The sequence below is a fragment of the Pongo abelii genome, chromosome 19 (genome assembly GCF_028885655.2).
Source record: "Pongo abelii isolate AG06213 chromosome 19, NHGRI_mPonAbe1-v2.0_pri, whole genome shotgun sequence".
NCBI lineage: Eukaryota > Metazoa > Chordata > Mammalia > Primates > Hominidae > Pongo > Pongo abelii.
Genome location: NC_072004.2, coordinates 91,623,083 through 91,643,318, shown reverse-complemented (window position 1 = coordinate 91,643,318; position 20,236 = coordinate 91,623,083). Strand labels below are relative to the sequence as shown.

The 20,236-nt window shown below is 43.6% G+C and overlaps 1 protein-coding gene across 4 annotated transcripts in view; it reads left to right on the top strand.

The window, feature by feature from the left end:
- RNF157 (ring finger protein 157) overlaps positions 1–20,236 on the top strand; it is a 95,986-nt gene that overhangs the window by 21,904 nt on the left and 53,846 nt on the right. For all 4 annotated transcript variants that reach the window (XM_054537378.2, XM_054537379.2, XM_024235492.3 and 1 more), the window contains exon 2: positions 4,012–4,130. In XM_054537378.2, the coding sequence (XP_054393353.2) occupies positions 4,012–4,130 (119 nt within the window). The remainder of the gene's footprint in view (positions 1–4,011; positions 4,131–20,236) is intronic.

Below are 20,236 nucleotides of genomic sequence, written 5' to 3'. Positions count from 1 at the left end.
AAGTGCTAGGATTACAGGTGTAAGCCACCACACCCAGACTATTCTTGATTTTAATGCAAGGCAAAACTACAATTAGCTCTACACATCTTTTGTGGCCATTTCTTTTCTTTTAATATTATGGCATAAAAGGGCATTTCTAATTGAACCCTGTTGCCTGCTTTTAACTCTTTAGCCCCCAAATCATTAGTGGTCCTCTCTCGCTAGGTTTAATCACGGCCACCTCCAAGCCAATCATCCGTGGATTTTTACTGCCCCAGATCCTTCCCCTGAGCTCTCACAGGTACTGGAAACTCAGTGGTCCCATGCTGAGGTCAACCTAGACAATTCCAGACATCAAACTCTCTTCTCCTCCTTTCTTTATTCATGATTTGGGCAAGCCATCCATCTGTGTAACATCTTTAACTTTACTAATTTTACCTAATATATGATAAATGTATAATTCCTGATGCATAGGAAATATATCTTGCTGAAGTTCATCAGTAAATGACTTAAATTATTTGAGATTGCTGCTTCTACTTAAGGCAACTAGGTACCTCCCCTCTCCATAAATTATGTACTTGGAAAATAGGGCTAGCAAGTGCTAGACATAAATAATTGATAATTAAGCTTTCCTAAATGATGAATTCCTCTGCTGTATCAGTGTATCAGATGGCTGCCCTTTGTCTTTTTAAGTTTTGATGGGTGACTTTCAGGAGTTCCTCAGTGATTACTTTGATTTGGGCTGCATTATTACTCTCAAAGAATGTTTTCCTGCTTGTTTAATTCAATAGTTGCCTCACTTTGTGGTGATTTTATCCACATTACTTTGTTTAATAGATGTTTCTAGACTAAAGCTCCCTGTGTAGAAAGTTTTAAAAATGAATGTTTGGTTCAGTTTTTGCTAGAATTTTCTTCTCTGTCTTCCTTCCTATGGCTTCTCCACAGGTTCAAAGTACTGAATCTCATTTTTTTTCTTTTTTTCTTTTTTTTTAGTTTGCTATAAATCTTTTTTTCCTTTTTTCTTTTTTTTTTTTTTCCTTAGGGTCTCACTCTGTCACTTAGGGCTGGAGTGCAGTGGCAATCATAGCTCACTGCAACCTTGAACTCCTGAACTCAAGCGACCCTTCTGCCTCAGCCTTCTGAGTAGCTAGAACTACAGACGCATGCTACCATGCCCAACTAATTTTTGTATTTTTATTTTTTATTTCTTTTGTTTTTAGTAGAGACAAGGTCTTGCTTAGCTTGCTAAGTTGCCTGAGCTGGTCTCGAACTCCTGGCCTAAAGCAATCCTCCTGCCTCAGCCATCCAGAGTTTTAGGATTACAGGCAAGACCCATCACACCTGCCTGCTACAGATCTTCAACAAAAATTGCACCTGATTTAGGGAGTTTGTGTATATCCTCACTGTATTATACACAAGCAAGCCTTTTGCCACTTAAAAAGTTCCTTGTGTTAATTTCAGAAATGGGGTATATGAGAATGTTGATAAAGGTATATTATGGGATGTGTCCTTTACTTTGGACAGCTTACCTTCATGGGAGAATTAGATAATAGAAATTAGAGGTAAGAGGCATTCATTTAATCATCAAACTTAAAATGTATTCCCAGATGTAATTTTCAGCATAACCTAAGCCTCCTTTGGTGACTTCTCAGTTCCATCATATCCTGTCACGGTTCCTTGGTTTGTCCGGATGAGGCTGATGGGAATTTTGGCCCCTGACTGGTGATTTCATTTGGTTATTATATTGTACTGAAAATGTTTCTGCCTCCTGGCTGATTAAGAAGGGGCAGAGGGGCCCTGCCATGACTGATGTCCCAGCAGTTCTGGCCATTAGCACTGTTAATGAATTTGAGGTGGAGAGGGTATTTGTGTAGCCTTCTTTCATAGCATTAAATTGTCCCCTTATTTTACACCGTAGTCTGTGTAGTAATTGGTAAAGAAAGCCAAGGATAGCTGTATTATTTAAATTCGTATTTTCCTGTGAAACAATAATGTTTTGCAGCAAGTTAAAGTGTGAAGAACCTTCATCATAGAAGGTTATGGAGGTATAGCAGTATTGGTGGGTGGGTACTGAGACTTCTGTGTGTAGGTATAAGCTGGCTTATGAAAATCTAGGCAAAGAAATGTATGTGTCTGCGGATATAGGAAAAAAACTCAGCTTCTCCTATACACTCGCAACACAAGCAGCACAGAAAACTTCTGTGACCTCTGGTCAGCAGAATGTGTGGGGATTCTCTCCACCAGCAACCACTCAGTTCTGCAGAGGACACCAGCTGGGTGTCCTCCATTTCATTTCACTTCTGATACTACTTGAAGATAGTGTCCCATCCCACAGGTTGAGGGTGTAATCTCACAAGACTGCCCCCTACTTCTGATGCCCATCGCAAGCCCCAGGTTGTTTTACCTCTGCTTCCAACTAACCAACCAGAAAGCAGGGTTCCCATAACCCCCTCCTTGGGTTTGATTAACTTGCTAGAGAGACTCACAGAACTAGGGAAACACATTTACGAGTTTATTATTAAGGATATTACAAAGGATACAGAGAGAGATACATAGGGCGAGGTTATGTGAAAAGGGGCACAGAGCTTCTATGCCGTCTCTGGGCATGTTACCCTCCAGAAACCTCTAAGTATTCTCCTGTTTGGAAGCTCTCTGAACCCAGTCCTTTGGGTATTTATGGAAGCTTCATTACATAGCATGGTTGATTACATCATTGGACATTGATGATCAACTTAACTTTCATCCCCTCTCCCTTCCTCAGTGGTTGGGGGATGGGCTGAAAGTCCCAACCCTCTAATCCTGCCTTTTCTTTCCAGTGACCAGCCACCATCCTGAGGCTACCTAGGGGCTGCCAGGCACTGGTTAATTCATTAGCATATGTAAAGACAAAAAAAAAAAAAAGACATCACTTTGGATATTCCAAGGATTTTTTTTTTTTTTGAGATGGAGTCTCGCTCTGTCACCTAGGCTGGAGTGTAGTGGCGTGATCTCAGCTTACTGCAACCTCTGCTTCCCGGGTTTGAGGGATTCTCCTGCCTCAGCGTCCCAAGTACCTGGGACTGCAGGTGCATGCCACCATGCCTGGCTAATTTTTGTATTTTTAATAGAGACAGGGTTTCACCATGTTGGCCAGGCTGCTCTCTAACTCCTGACCTCAAGTGATCCGCCCTCCTCGGCCTCACAAAGTGCTGGGATTACAGGCATGAGCCACCATGCCAGCCTGAATATTCCAAGGATTTTAAGAGTTGCATTCCAGGAAATAAGGTTGAAGATCAAACATATATTTTACAATATCACAGTGTATGTATATGCTGATACCTGTAGCTGAGATTCTTCAATACATGGAATAAATACTTCAAATTTAATGGCAAAAGTCAGGAACCAAAAAATATATATGATCATTAATGTGCATTGTAGGACCTTTTGGTCTTTTGGCTGGAGGTATTTTAAACAGATCATTAGAAGAATTCAATTAAGAATGTTAAAAGGAAAACAGTGATCTATTCTATGTTTGGTATCTGGGGTTTTCCCTGCTATGATTTTACTTATTTTGTGCCATTGTCCCAAATCAGGAAAGAAAACACTCTTGGGATTAGAAATTGCTCTAATTATTCATTCAGAGGGTTAACTTTTTTGTTTTTGTTTTTTTGAAACGGAGTCTCACTCTGTCGCCCAGACTGGAGAGCAGTGGTAAGATCTCGGCTCACTGAACCTCTGTTTCCTGGGTTCAAGGCATCCTCCTGCCTCAGCTTCCTGAGTAGCTGGGACTACAGGCATGTGCCACCACAGCCGGCTAATTTTTACATTTTTAGTAGAGACAGGGTTTTGCCATGTTGGCCAGGCTGGTCTCGAACTCCTTATCTCAGGTGATCTGTCTGCCTTAGCCTCCCAAAGTGCTGGGATTACAGGTGTGAGCCACCATGCACGGCCCAAAAGGTTAACATTTTTAAAATCAGCTTTTTTTTTTTTTTACTAGATTTAGGTTGACTGTTTTATGCTTGTTTGATTTTTTTTCTGTTTGTTCCTCTCTAGGAAGCTATTTTGCCAGCCACTTCATTATGGGAGGAGAGAAATTTGACTCAACTCATCCTGAAGGTTACCTGTTTGGAGAGAACAGCGATCTGAACTTTCTGGGGAACAGACCAGTTGTGGTATGGCTGTAATCAGTTTACTCCCACTTGGAGCTTAAGTGGCCAATTCAAAAAGTGTAACAAAAATAAGTTTGCAGTTGCTTGTTCAGCAGTTTGTAGCTTGGTCTGAATTGAGAGAGATGCACTAGAAGACAAACTGCAGCCTCCTTGGTTGTATGGGGTCTCTTGTTGCTAGAGGACTGGAAGAGCTCCTGGAGTCTTGTGAGGGAGAGGATGAGTCTCACAAATTAAGCTTTCTTGAGGATCCAGATCTCTCCCTAAATGTCACCTCTTTAGGCAACCCTTTTCCAAGGGCTTACCTTTTTTTTTTTCTTCATGGCACTTAACACCAACCTTTTATTGGTTTGTCTCTTTCTCTGCTTATTGTCTGCCTCCTCCTTTAGAACGTAAGTTTCATAAGGCAAGGACTGTTTTTACTGTAGTATCCCAAACCTAGAACAAAGCCTGGCACGTAATGTTAAGCCCTTAATAGATGATTGTTGAATGAATGACTGAAAATTTTTCTCTTGATATGTGAGTTGATATGAGAATACATTTCTCTCACTTGTTCCTTCTCATAAATTTCTATTGAGCACCTTCTCTGCATCATGCAGGAGGCTTTGTAATAATAGCTGCCAGGTGGCTATTGAGTGGCTACTGTGTGCTAGGAAGGTCCTAGAGACCCCTGTTCCATATGAAGACCACTTGACATAGGACTTATCACTCTATTTTATAAGTGAGAGAACTGAGGTGTTTGGAGGGATGCATAATAATAGAAGCTAGGAAGTGCCCACTATGTTCTAAGCACTGTTCTAAGGGTTTTATATACATTTTTCTCAAAGTCATGTAACTAGGTTTGCCTGGTCACAGATCAGTAATCTTTCCAGTGCTCCTCACTGCCTTGAAATATTCTGCCAGTTTGATGGAGCAGACAAAACACAGAAACAGGAAATGTTTAATTAACAATAAAGATCAGAAGTGATTGAATTTGGTGGGAATTGAGAGTGGGAGAAGACAATGGCAAGGGCAGGTTGCTTCAGTGTTGTGCTGGGAAGAGGTGCAGGGAGTTGAACTGGCCTTTGAAGAACGGTGGGTTGGATGGGGCCTTTCCAGGAGTAGAGCACAGCACAGGCCTAAGAGCATTCAAGTTGTTGAATTGGCAAACATTTACTGAGCAACTACTGTGTGTCAGGTACTGTGATAAGCGCTGTGGATACAAAGCTGAAATGAGCATGGTTTGTTCTTCCCTGGAACAAATAAGGAAACCAGTCTGGCCCGACTGGAAGGGTGGGCTGGGCACGGTGGCTAACACCTGTAATCCCAGCACTTTGGGAGGCTGAGGTGGACAGATCACCTGAGGTTGGGAGTTCGAAACCAGCCTGACCAACATGGTGAAACCCTATCTCTACTAAAAACACAAAAATTAGCCCGGGATGGTGGCACACCCCTGTAATCCCAGCTGGTCCAGAGACTGAAGCAGGAGAATCGATTGAACCCAGGAAGTGGAGGTTGCAGTGAGCTGAGGTTGCCCCACTGCGCTCTAGCCTAGGGGATAGAGTGAGACTGTTTCAAAAAAATAAAAGAAAGGTAGGTGGCGGCTGTGTTGCCTTGATAGGTTTTTTACTCTCTCCTGTAGACCGTGAGGAATATTTAAGACTTGTAGGTAGGTGAGTGACCTGGAGAAATTGCTTTTTTAGGAAGATTGATCTGATGATGGTCTTCCATCTTGACTTTTAACACAAAAATAATTATTTTGTTGGTTTTCATTGTTCTCTTTCTTTCTTTCTTTCTTTTTGAGATGGAGTCTTGCTCTGTCGCCCAGGCTGGAGTACAGTGGCACAATCTTGGCTCACTGCAAGCGCCGCCTCCTGGGTTCACGCCATTCTCCTGCCTCGGTCTCCCTAGTAGCTGAGACTACAGGTGCCGGCCACCACACCCGGCTAATTTTTTGTATTTTTAGTAGAGACAGGGTTTCACCGTGTTAGCCAGGATGGTCTCGACCTCCTGACCTCGTGATCCGCCCGCCTTGGCCTCCCAAAGTGCTGGGATTACAGGCGTGAGCCACTGCGCCCAGCGGGTTGTCTTCCTTTCTATCTGGAGTGACCCCTCTGCTAATTTTTCGTCCAGTAGTACACTTTTCAAAATACCAAATCTTGTCTGCTTCAAATAAGTTATGTCAACTAATACTTATCAAATGTCTACTCTTTGATTTTGTTACTACTCCCTTGGTAGTTAGAGTAGAAAGATCTTTCTTTTTTTCTGATAGAGCCAGATAAAAATATTTCCTCACTCACAGGGAGTCAGCTCGTGCTTTGAAAGTAGCCCTTTCTGCTGGGCACGGTGACTCATACCTGTAATCCCAGCACTCTGGGAGGCCGAGGTGGGCGGATCACAAGGTCAAGAGATCGAGACTATCCTGACCAATGTGGTGAAACCCAATCTCTACTAAAAATACAAAAATTAGCTGGGCGTGGTGGTGTGCGCCTGTAGTCCCAGCTACTTGGGAGGCTGAGGCAGGAGAATCGCTTGAACCCAGGAGGCAGAGGTTGCAGTGAGCCGAGATCACTCCACTGCACTCCAGCCTGGGCGACAGAGTGAGACTCCGTCTCAAAAAACAAAAACAAAAATGAAAGTAGCCGTTTCTTCTATTAATGACATGGACTTGATGTTTGCGTCTGTTTCTGTCTTTTTCCTTTCATCTGATGTAAAGATAGTTTATATATTTAAAAAATTTTTGGCCTTTTCAGTCCATAAAGATGATATAAAAATAAGTAAATATATATAAAAATAAGTAAATCAGGGATGTCCAATCTTTTGGGTTCCCTGGGCTACATTGGAAGAAGAATTGTCACATTGAGCCACACACGAAATACACTAGCAGTAACGATAGCTGATGAGATAAAAAAGAAAAAAAAAACGCAAAAAAATCTTACAGTGTTTTAAGAAAGTTTACGAGTTTCTGTTGGGCCACATTAAAAGCCGTCTACCCTTGGGCTGCAGGTTGGACAAGCTTGAAGTAAATGCTGCTTTAGGTTCAACTTGAAGTTTATGCTGACTGGCAGACTTTTCCCAAGTTTGCCTATGCTGACCTATGAATGACTGAGCTCTTCCTGAAATGCTAGGTAGCAGCCTTGACCTTAAAGTTGAGGCTTTTTCCCAAAGAAGATCAAGCTGGGCACAGTTGCATGTGCCTGTGGTCCCAGCTACTAAGGAGGCTGAGGCTGAGATGGGAGGATCACCTGAGCCCAGGAGAATTCGAGTCCAGTTTGAGCAACATAACCCCCATCTTAATCAATCAATCAATCAATCAACGCCACTTTAAAAAAAAAAAAGAACATCAACATTGGAGTTTTTTGTTGTTGCTTTTATGTAGTAATCATTAAGTGTGCTTAATGTTACACAGAGCAAGTGAATTTTTTTTTTTTTTTGAGACAGAGTCTCTGTCACCCAAGCTGGAGTGCAGTGGCACGATCTTGGCTTACTGCAGCCACAGTCTCCCAGGCTCAAGTGATTCTCCTGCTTCAGCCTCCTGAGTAGCTGGGATTACAGGTGCCTGCCACCACACCTGGCTAATTTTTGTGTTTTTTTAGTAGAGATGGGGTTTCACCATGTTGGACAGGTTGGTCTTGAACTCCTGATCTCAGGTGATTTGCCCATCTCGGCCTCCCAAAGTGCTGGGATTACAGGTGTGAGCCACCGCGCTGGCAAATGTTTTTAAAAGACATAATTTTATATTAGGAAAGCAAATCAGAGTAACTTCATATAGCTATATAAAAATGTAGTATAGAGAATAAATGCCACATGTTTCTCTTTTTCTTTTCCCCACAGGTTATTTGATAATAATAATAATAATGGCTAACATTTGAACACCTAGTTTTTGCCAGGGCTGATTGTTCTAAGCTTTTCATCTGTGTTGTCTCATTTTGTCCTCACATCATAATGAAAAAGGTCCTCATTCAACAGGTGAAGAACATGTGGCACAGAGAGTTTAAAGACTGCACAGCCTGTAAGGGATCCGGATTGGAACCTAGCAGTCTGGATCCAGAGCATGAACCACTCTGCCATTTTTGCTAGTTAGGCCAGGTGTACTCAGAACTCTGCCCACATCCTGTTTGTGAGTCCATTGTGTAGATCTTCAAGTGCAATTTCTGAAATATTGATATCTGAAAGTGGAATGAGGCCAGCACAGTGGCTCACGCCTGTAGTCCCAGCTGCTCAGGAGGCCAAAGCCCATAGATCTCTTGAGCCTAGAAATGGAAAACCAGCCTGGACAACATAGCAAGACCCTCATCTCTACAAAATATAAAATAATAAAAATTAGCCAGGCATGGTGGTGCATGCCTCTAGTCCCAGCTACTCAGGAGACTGAGGTGGGAGGATCTCTTGAGCCCAGGATGCCAAGGCTTCAGTGAGCTATGATCACTGCAGCCTGGGCAACAGAGCAAGAACCTGTCTCAATAAATAAATAAATAAATAAATAAAAGTAGACGAGTAGCAGTGATGCGTTCTGTTGGAGCGCCTCTTCAGAGTTCGTATTCCATGTGTAATTGCATCTGCTGAGCTGACCTCTCTCTGGGTTTTGCTATTACTGCACAACATGCTTGTCTAGGGGAAGGCCCAGAGATTGAAGATTGACATGCAGCTTGAGTTCTAAACAGCTGACTTCCACTCTCTAGCAAAAGATCTTGGATGTCAGCACATGAGTGTTAGGTTACAGGGGAGCAAGAAAGAGAACAACCTTTTAAAGCCATCTAGCAGCATGCAGCAAGAACGACTCCTCTTTGCAGAGAGAATGAATATGGGCAGTGAAATATGTTAAAATTAATTGTTATATTAAGCTATAAATGCCATAGACTTCCTGGCTTCTGCAATTTCCTGTCATTTCTGAATGAGCAGACTAAAAAGTGTATCATTTGACTGAGCTGTACTTCGCACCACAGATCTACCACTTAGGATAATCCATCAAAGCCAATTTTTTTTTTTTTTTTTTCCCTAGAGATAGGGTCTTGCTCTGTCATCCAGGCTGGAGTGCAGTGGCGTGATCATAACTCACTGCAGCCTCAAACTCCTGGGCTTAAATGATCTGCCTGCCTCGGTCTCCCGAGTAGCTGGGAATAAAGGTGCATGCTACTACATTGGGCTAATTCTTAAAATTTTTTTGTAGAGACAGGGTCTTGCTTTATTGCCCAGGCTGATCTCAATCTCCTAGCTTCGAGCAGTCCTCCTGCCTCAGCCTTCCAAAGTGTTGGGATTGCAGGCGTGAGCCACCAAGCCCGGCCCAAAGCCAAATTTATTATCAAGTCTTAAGGGTCAGATTTAAAGAAACTAGAGGGTGTGTACATACAGAAAGATGGTGGAAGAGAGTTGGAATCTAGATTTCAAGTTTTATTTATATCTTACCATTAAACTCTTTGTAACCTTGGCAAACGTATCACTCAGGCACTCAGATTACCTGCTTGTAGCATGGAGATAGTTCTGACTTTAGGATAATGTAATGCTTGGAAGATTCCTTGTAATTGCTGGACAAAAAGCAGCATGCAGCAATGTTAGCTATACTTGCTACCTTTCCAGTTGGTTATTTCTACAGCTGCTTGTCGTTCTAGGTAGGATTCTTCAGTGTTTTGTTTGTTTGTTTGTTTTTTGAGACAAAGGTTCACTCTTATTGCCCAGGCTGGAGTGAGCCGATTGCAGTGAGCCGAGATCCCAAGATCACGCCATTGCAGTCCAGCCTGGGCAACAAGAGGGAACCACCATGCCCAGGTAATTTTTTGTATTTTTAGTAGAGACAGGGTTTTACTATGTTGTTCCAGGCTGGTCTCAAACTCCTGACCTCAGGCAGTCCACCCGCCTCGGCCTCCCAAAGTGCTAGGATTACAGGCATGAGCCACCTTGGCTGGCCTCTTCACTGATTTTTAAATACTGTCTTAAGTAGTAAACTGTGCTTCTGAAGGTCTTTCTGCTCTGGTCCCCTATATAGAGGAACTAAGGTGTCTGTGAATCAGTTATAAAATGTTAAATAAAGACCATCTCTTCCCTTCCTAGGTGGCGGAAGAGCTGGTGTTGCTTTTCTGCTCCTTTATTGAGTTAGATCTTGTTTTGTTGGGATAATTACTGCCCAACTCTAAATTATTAGAGGCTTAGAAATTAGTCAAGTAATGCCTTGACTCCTTCCTGCCCTTTTTTTCCTTTTGAGACAAGGTCTTGCCCTGTTGCCCAAGCTGAGGTACAGTGGCACACCTACAGCTCACTGCAGCCTCGACTTCCTAGGCTTAAGTGATCCTCCCACCTCAGATTCTTCAGTAGCTGGGACTATAAGCATGCCCCACCATGTCTGGTTTTAAAAAAATTTTTTTATAGAGAGAATGTCTTACTATATAACCCAGGCTGGTCTCAAACTCCTTCGCTCAAGTAGTCTTCCTGCCTTGGCCTCTGAGAGTGCTGGGATTATAGCTATGAGCCACTGTGCCCCGCCTCTACCTGCCTTTTGTAGACAGGAGTTCAAACCACTCCTCTAGTTTTATAAGGAAAGTAGTTGAGTTTTAGCCTAGCTCCTAATAGTCTGTATCCTCTTGTGTGTTCTGTAGCTGGGCCCCATTGACACAGTTTCTTCTTCCTCATGCTCCCTGCAATCAGGGCTGCACAGCTGGCATTATTCTTTTTATTTATTTATTTAGAGATGGAGTCTCACTCCGTCACCAGGCTAGAGTGCAGTGGCACGATCTTGGCTCACTGCAACCTCTGCCTCCCAGGTTCAAGCGATTCTCCTGCTTCAGCCTCCCGAGTAGCTGGGACTACAGGCGTGCACCACTACGCTCACCTAATTTTTGTATTTTTAGTAGAGACGGAGTTTCACCATCTTGGCCAGGATGGTCTCAATATCTTGACCTCATGATCCACCCATCTCGGCCTCCCAAAGGGCTAAGCCACTGCGCTCAGCCGCTGGCATTATTTTAAGAACTAAAATGTGCCAGGCATGGTGGCTTATCCCTATTCCCAGCACTTTGGGAGGCTGAGGCGGGAGGATCACTTGAGGCCAGAAGTTTGAGACCAGCCTGGGCAACATAGCAAAACCCTGACTCTATAAAAAAAAAAATTAGCCAGGGGTGGTGGTCACACGTGTATTCCTAGCTACTTGGGTGGCTGAGGCTAGAGGATTACTTGAGCCCAGGAGGTCAAAGCTGCAGTGAGCCATGATTGTGCCACTGCACTCTAGCCTGGGTGACAGAGCATGACCCTGTCAAAAAAAAAAAAGAAAGAAAAAGAAAGAAAGAAAAGAAAAGAGGAAGGGAGGGAGCGAGGGAGGGAGGAAGGAAGGAGGCTAGGCACGGTGGCTCACGCCTGTAATCCCAGCACTTTGGGAGGCCGAGGCAGGTGGATCACTTGAGGTCGGGAGATCAAGACCAGCCTGGCCAACATGGTGAAACCCTGCCTCTACTAAAAATACAAAAATTAGCTGGGCATGGTGGCGGGTGCCTGTAATCCCAGCTACTCGGGAGGCTGAGGCAGGAGAATCGCTTGAACCCAGGATGCACAGGTTTCAGTGAGCCAAAATCGCACCACTGTACTCCAGCCTGGGTGATAGAGTGAGAGTGAGACTCAGTCTCAAAAAAAAAAAAAAAAGAAAGAAAGAAAGAAAAGAAATAAGATGCATACAGTGTACTTTTCTTCTTTCTCTAGTACAGATATACCAAAAGTTGTACTCAAATCCAGTTTCTGTAAATTGAACACTTTTATCACGTGTCAGGAAGAGCAAGTTATTTAAAGGAACTTGATAGTATATCCATTTGTAACATAGAGTTTTGCACATACAGAGCTTTGTGGCAAAAAAAGATAACATGATTCTGTTAGTCCTGTTGCTATTCATTCATTCAACAAGTATTTATGAGTCAGATACTGTGCTGGGAACTAGGAATGCAGAGATGAAAAGACATGACCCTTGACCTGAAGATGCTTGCTGCAGAGTGGGGCAGCTGATGTGCCCCCACTGCGAGGGACTGTGATAGGTTCTACGAGAGAGGAACAGAGTGCCCTGGAGCACAGACCAGTGGGGATGCCCTTTCTCCAGCGAAGGGGCTTCTGGGAGGTGACTCCTTTAACCTGCAGGGATAAGTAGGATTTCCTAGATAGGGGAGATGAGGAGAGGCATCTGAGGCAGAATTAATTAATAAACAATACAAGGAAGCATAAAGATGCAGAAGTGTGCTTTTGGTGCTCAGAGTGGTGAGTAGTCAATAAAGATTGGACTGTGAGGGATGCTGGTTGGAGTTGAGGCTGGAAAGACAAATTGGGTTCATATCTGAAGAGCCATCAATATTGTATTAAGAAGTTTTTATGGGCTGGGCGCAGTGGCTCACACCTGTAATCCCAGCACTTTGGGAGGCCAAGGCGGGTCGATCACGAGGTCAGGAGATCGAGACCATCCTGGCTAACACGGTGAAACCCAGTCTCTACTAAAAATACAAAAAATTAGCCGAGCGTGGTGGCGGGCGCCTGTAGTCCCAGCTACAGGCTGAGGGAGGCTGAGGCAGGAGAATGGTGTGAACCCAGGAGGCGGAGCTTGCAGTGAGCTGAGATGGTGCCACTGCACTCCAGCCTGGGCAACAGAGCGAGACTCTGTCTCAAAAAACAAAAAAAATACAAAACTTTTTACAGGCCAGGCGTGGTGGCTCACGCTTGTAATCCCAGCACTTTGGGAGGCTGAGGCGGGGAGGTCACCTTAGGTCAGGAGTTTAAGACCAGCCTGGCTAACATGGTGAAACCCCATCTCTACAAAAATACAAAAATTAGCCTGGCATGATAGCGGGTTCCCATAATTCCAACTACTCAGGAAGCTGAGGCAGGAGAATTGCTTGAACCCAGGAGGCAGAGGTTGCAGCGAGCCAAGATCGCGCCATTGCACTCCAGCCTGGGTGACAAGAGCAAGACTTCATCTCAAAAAAAAAAAAAAAAAAAAAAAAAAAAAGTTTTTACTTTTCCTTCTATGGCAGTAGAGGTCATAGTCATGAATGGCTTTGCCACTGACTGACTTTGTCATGTTGGTTAAGGTGCTGGCCAATCAGTGAGTCTCAGTTTCCCCATCTATAAAATTACCTTGCAGGAATATTTTAAGGACCCAAAAAATGATGGCGGGACCTGACGGCTCACGCCTGTAGTGGCAGCACTTTGGGAGGCTGAGGTGGGTGGATTGCTTGAGGCCAGGAGTTTGAGACCAGCCTGGCCAACATGGTGAAACCCTGTCTCTACTAAAAATACAAAAATTAGCCGGGCATGGTGGTGCATGCCTGTAATCCCAGCCACTTGGGAGGCTGAGGCATAAAAATCACTTGAACCTAGAAGGCGGAGGTTACAGTGAGCTGAGATCATGCCACTGCACTCCAGCCTGGGCTGGACGAGACCCTCTCTCAAAAAAAAAAAGATAACTATTACAATCTAATTCGCATTTTAGAAATGCGAATTCTAAATGAATTCACATTTCATTCTATAAATGAATTCACAGTATAAGTAATGAATCAGAAAGACAGGAAATAAGAAGACCAGTTAGGAAGTCATTTATTTTAAGAAAAAATATATGAAATACCTGAATAGGATTAACAGCATTGCAAATAAACATAGTGCAGACTTTCTACCCTAGAACTATGGACCAATTTATAACCTTGCAGCAGGGCTGATGATCATTGTTGTGACTTGTTTGAAGCCTCGATTGGCCACTTTTTGGTACTATGCCAAGGCTGAGCAGTGTCCTCCAACCTCTGGTGAGATCCCTAGAACTATTCAGAGCCTGAAAAAAAATAGTAATGCTCTAATAGCTCACAGTTAAGGAAGCTTTGCTGAATGATGTGGTGGCCACTGAGGTGTGGATGTGATTTTATGTCAGAGAGCTCACAGGCAAGTGTGGCATCATTGCTGTAATATTTGAAGACCCATCTTTAACATCTGATTACATTTGATTTATGACTTGTGTGTTCTTGCACCATGTGTGATCAGACTAAAATGTGTCTAAAAAACAGAAAATAAAATGAATACAGTGCAGATTAGAGAACTGCGGCAGTGTGAGTTGAGGCAAAGGACACTCCAAGGAACAGCCTCTTTGAGAGGCCACCACTTACCCCAGATGCTGTGCATGTGTTATGTTTGGAGATTTATTTGTGCCTTGGACTTGGAGTAACTGGCCTAATAGGTCACAGAACAAGGACCTGGCACTTACTGCCCTACAGGCCTAAAGCCCATGGTGGGAACGGGTGTCTTTCTCATGCCCATGTGTGTGTGTGTGTGTGTGTGTGTGTGTGTGTGAGAGAGAGAGAGAGAGAGGGGAGAGAGAGAGAGAGAGAAACTGAGATTGGGTTATTTGCCTTTTGCATGCTATCTTCTTTCCTTCTTCCTTCCTTTATAATTTTACTACAATTTTTTTTGTCCTTTAGCCTGGAAATATTGATTAAATTTTGAGCTGTGCATACCGTTTGGCCCAGCTGTTTCACCTCTCCGAATCTCTCCTACAGAAATATTTTGAAGAGTGTGAAATGATTCCTATTTACAATGTATATTGTAGCATTACTTGTAGTAGTGCAAAATTAGAAAATATCTAATGGCTATTATAGTGGAATGGTTAAATAAATTATAATGTGCCTATGCCATGAACTGTCATTCAGCAAAAATTAGATGGATCTGCGTCCACCGAGAAGGCAATATGTCCTCAACCACATCACTTACTGAATAAAACAAGTTGCAGTATATAATGTAGAGTCTGATTTCATTTCAGATAAAAATAATATATGTACATGTGTGCATTTATGTACATATATTTATAGTTACAAAAATATACTATTACAATGCATTTTGAACTGTTACAATGGTAACTCTTGGGATATATCAAGAAGGCGGGTATTCACTTCTTAATTCATATTTTCTAAAATTTTCTTTATATTTTTTTGAGAAAGAAGCTTGTTCTGTCACCCAGGCTGGAGTGCAGTGGTGCAATCATAGCTCACTGTAACCTGGAACTCCTGGGCTCAAGCAGTCCTCCTACCTCAGCCTTCCTGGTAGCTGGGACTACAGATGCATGATACTATGCACAGCTAATTTAAAATTTTTTCTTTTTCTTTTTCTTTTTTTTTTTTTTTGTAGAGACCAGGGTCTCACTATGTTGCCAAGGCTGGTCTTGAACTCTTGGGCTCAAACAATCCTCCTGCCTCGGCCTGCCAAAGTGCTGGGATTAAGGTGTGAGCCACTGTGCCCGGCTCTTCATATTCTTCTATGTTGTTTGAATTTTTTCCAGTGAACATGTTTTCATTTTTAAATGAAAAGTATTTTAATTTTCTTTAAAAATAGAGGTGGGAATACTTCCAAGTAGAGGAAGGAAATAGGTTTAGAAGAATATTTAGAAGTAGGAAAATTAAGGGAGTTCACAAAATAATGGTTTTAATTTTTTAGTGAACTACAGGAAAGGTAGGGTCTGCTCAGTGGGGTTGGGATGTGTGCCAGGAAGTGTCTGGGGGCTTGTGGAGAAAGACAGAAAACCAGAGTAAGCATGGGGAGGAGCAGAGCCGGGGAGCTCAGTCCTCTTGGTGCCAACATGCAGTAATTCACCTTTAGAAACAATTGATTCAAAATGGTATGAGATTCAGTATGGATGCGGCCTGCTTTTCAGCAACCTGACAGTAAAAGAACTGGGGGATGAATATTCATACTTTTAAAATGGTTTAGGGCTTTAAAGAGTTTCACTTAAGGCATTCTTATAATACATGTCTCCCTACTTCTACGCCCTCCCCAGGGGTGACCACCCTGCTCATCACACATTGTTGTACAGTCTCCAGAACTCCTTTCATCTCACAAAACTGAAACTCTGTCCCCATTGGACACTGACTCCCCATCTCCCTCTCCTACCAGCCCCTGGCCTCCACCATTCTCTTTTCTGCCTCTATGAGTTTGACTACTCTAGGTACCTCATACGAGTTGAATCATAGAATATTTGTTCTTTTGTGACTGGCTTATTTCACTTGGCATGTCCTTGGTTCATCCATGTTGTAGCATGTATCAGAATTTCCTTTTTAAGGCTGAATAATATTTCATTATATAGATACACTGTATATCCATTCATCCATCAATAGACAGACACTTGGGTTGCTCCTGCCTTTTGGCTACTGGGCTAGGGAAGAAATGCCTAGTTTTTTTTTTTGTTGTTTTGTTTTTTGATGAGACAGAGTCCCGCTCTGTCGCCCAGGCTGGCGTGGAGTGGCGCGATCTCGGCTCACTGCAAGCTCCTCCTCCCAGGTTCACGGCATTCTCTTGCCTCAGCCTCTGGAGTGGCTGGGACTACAGGCACCTGCCACCACACCCGGCTAATTTTTTTTTGTATTTTTAGTAGAGACGGGGTTTCACCATGTTAGCCAGGATGGTCTCCATCTCCTGACCTCGTGATCCGCCCGCCTCGGCCTCCCAAAGTGCTGGGATTACAGGCGTGAGCCACCGCGCCCAACCTAAAATGCCTAGTTTTATGAAATTATGTAGGCTTGTTGTAGGTTGTTTTGAAATTTAACTTGTTTTTATGTGCTTACAAAAAGCACTTTATTCAATTTATATTACTTTTCGTCCTTAATAAAGATGAGGACATTATTTCAAATGCCCCCTTCTAGGGAAAGTAGCTCCCAGTTACTTAATAAATGAATACTGAATACACTAACAAAGACTATTTTGCTGTGTGTAGATAACATCATAGTCATATTTTCAAGTACCAAGAAAGTATAACCAGATTGTAGATTTTATTCGAGTTAGTTTCAACTCTCTCATGATTCCAGAGATAACAGGAAAAAAACTGGTTACTTTTATAGAGAATAGTATAGGGTTGGGTTTTTTTAAGATATATAAGAGCATAAAATATGAGGCCTAACAGTTTGTGGAAGGTTAACTATACCTTTGGAAAATAAGTAGCAAAAGAAAGAGAACTTTGGAAAGCTATTAATAGGTCCAAGCATTTACTTGGCCCTATAAAGGGGATTTTTATGGGGCTTCTGTTCCAGAAGTTTCCTGCCCTGAGACCTCTGTTTTATGGAGTTGGATTTCTGTGGTAGGTGGATCTTCAGAGAGACAGGGGTCCCAGTAGCATGAGCAGGTGGCAGTGGGAAGCTGCGTCACCAAGTGCAGTCACACTTCACATTGAGCTCACCAGTGATGAAAAGGGGCACTCCCAGAGAAGCTGAATCAGTGTTTATACCTATTAGTATTGATGTGGCTCTTCCTGCCAGCTGTTCCTTTTTTTTTTTTTTTTTTTTTTTTAACTTTCAGCTGCTTTTGGCAGGGCACAGTGGCTCACATCTATAATCCCAGCACTTTGGGAGGCCAAAGTGGGAGGATCACTTGAGCCCAGGAGTTCAAGACCAGCCTGGGCAACATAGTGAGACCCTCTACAAAAAATAAAGGAAATTAGCTGTGTATGATGGAGCGTGCCTATAGTCCCAGCTACTCAAGAGGCTGAGGTGGAAGGATCACTTGAGCCTGGGAGGTTGAGGCCACAGTGAGCTGTGATCAAGCCACTGCACTCCAGCCAAAACCAATTTGGAATATAAGTACACTGGGAAAAGGAGGAAGAGAAAGTAGAGGAAGGAATAGTTTCTTCTTTGTTCATATTTTAATCTGGTCTCTGTACTAGTTGAGAAGATAGTTTTCTTAAATGATCATTACACGTTGCCAACTTTGATCTTCTTTCCCCTCTCTGTTACACAAATCACTGACTGACTGGCTCACTCCTTCATTATTCCCTCAATCATTTACATTCTATGGAATATCCATTGTCCTCCAGGCTGATGTTAGACACTAGAAATACCGATGAAATGCAGTCCCTCCCTGAAGGAGTTGTACAGCTAGGAAACATGAACACGTTGGAGGAGGGCCCATGAGCAGAGGCACAGAGACATCTAACCAACAAATGGTCTGTGCACTGCTGATGATTCAGCATAAGCTGGTGTAGCATCCAGAGGGTGGGAGGAGACTTCGCAAGAGATAAGACTGAGACGCCAGGCCTGGACCAAGGGGCTTGGTATGCCTCCCTATGAGCTTCGTATTTTTGTCCTGTAGGTGTGGGGAACCACTAATGGGCTTTAAACTGGGGCTCACAGAAGACACATTTTAAAAGATCTCTCAGATGAAGTGTAGAAGGTAGATTAGAGAGTCAAGAGAATGGATACAGGGTAACCAGTTGTCCAGCTGAGATTTGATGGAGGTCTGACCTCAGGCTGCAGTAGAAGTGAAGAGGACACTGATGCATACGGCAGAATCTATGCTGGTAACCAATGTGGGGCAGAATCTAGGGTGTGGTAATTAGAGTATGTTCAGGCCCCCCCAGAGGACACAGCCAGCTAGTGGATTTTCCCACTTTATGTGCAGACCCATTCTCGTGGAGTAGGCACTAAGCCTTTTGAACTTTTCCTCTAAAGACCTCTGTGGCAGTTCTGGAATCATTTAGTGTGATCCATCATTTTTCCAAGCTCCCAAGAACCCCTCTCCCCCAGCACATATCAGATCCAAGGCTCTTGCCAAGGTGTTTATTCTGTGTCATAAGAGAATGTCCCCATATCAACAGGCTCTCCCTCATCCAACTTTGTATTCCAACACCCTCAGGAACCCCTCCCACACATCCTCCAGGTCCTGCTAGTGCCTTTGTTGGCCAGGTCCCAAGCACCTCTGGCATGATAAGCCCTCTCCTCTCTTTGCAGGTCCAGCAGGCCCCGGTTGAGTGATACTCAGATGATGGCCCTAATTATGGTTGGGTGGCCAGAAAGGAAGGTGGGGGCAGGTTCTCTGTAGGGTGACCATTGTCTTTTAAGTTACTCGCCTCATTTGAGACCTCTGTGTAATCATGAGGGGTGGAGGAGCAGGTTCCTCCCATCTTCAAGGGAGAGGGCTATTTGCAAGCCTAGGGAATCTGGGGTTCATGTTCCTCAAATAAATATACACAGACATTCCCATCTCAAGTCTTAGAGTTCACTCCTTCCCTACCAGGGCCTGAATCTGGCACAGTAGACTAGTATAGGCTGAGAGTTCATCCTTTTCGATTCTGCCACTCTTAAAATTAGGTCTTGTGCCTGCAGGAAATGATTGCCTTTAAATGCTGCCAAAGTAGCCTGGCATGGTGGCACATCTGTAATCCCAGCACTCAGGAGGCTGAGGTGGGAAGATGGCTTGAGACAGGAGTTTGACGCTGCAGTGAACTATGTTCACACCACTGCACTCCAAGCCTGGGTGCCATATTGAGACCCTACCTCAAATAAATTAATAAATAAGTAAAAATTGCCAAAGGAAGCTTACTGACTATCATAGCTGGCTTTATTTCTTTATTTTTAGCTTTTCTTATAAAGATGGGGTCTCATTGTGTTGCCCAGGGTGGTCTCAAACACCCGGCCTCAAGTGATCTTCCTGCCTCAGCCTTCCAAATTTCTGGGATTACAGGCGTAAGCCACCACATCCAGCCTCATAGTTGGCTTTACATTTTTGATTGCTACACCTGAAACTCATTTTCTCTTTTCAATGAACCAGTCCTCTTAATAGCAGTCACCCAGTTTCACAGTCCTTACTGTAACTGTTTCTCCTGTACCTCCTGTACCAAAGACATCAAAATCACCTGGATGTTATACAGCCCCGTGTCTCCTATTCCCCTTCACCACAGGAGAATGTCTACAGCATGCTGGGGACCATCCACTTTCCACCCACCTCAGTGATGGGTCCTCATTGCCATCTGGCCGGTGGGTGATCCACCCCCAAATTCCATGCGTAGACAACATCTGATATCAACCGGTTTAGGTTGGGTTCTCTGGGAGCAAAGCCTGAGATGGAGATCTTTGTGAAAGCTATTTATTGAGGGAATGCTCTCTAGAGATGAGGAAGACAGATGGGGCAGTAGAGCAAAACCAAATATGAGTGCGGTCTTGGCCAAGACCCATTTTGGCCTGGTCCCACGGGAAAGCTTTGGAGTACAGCTTGTACCACAGAGATGCTTCATCTCAAGGTAAAGGGGCCAGCTTTTTGTACAGCCCTGTCAATCAGTCACTGGCTGTTGGTGGCTGTCCTGGAGTGAGATAGGGAATCAGGAAGACTCTTGGATCAGGTGGCTTTGGTTCCCAGTTCTTGGAGAAGGGGTA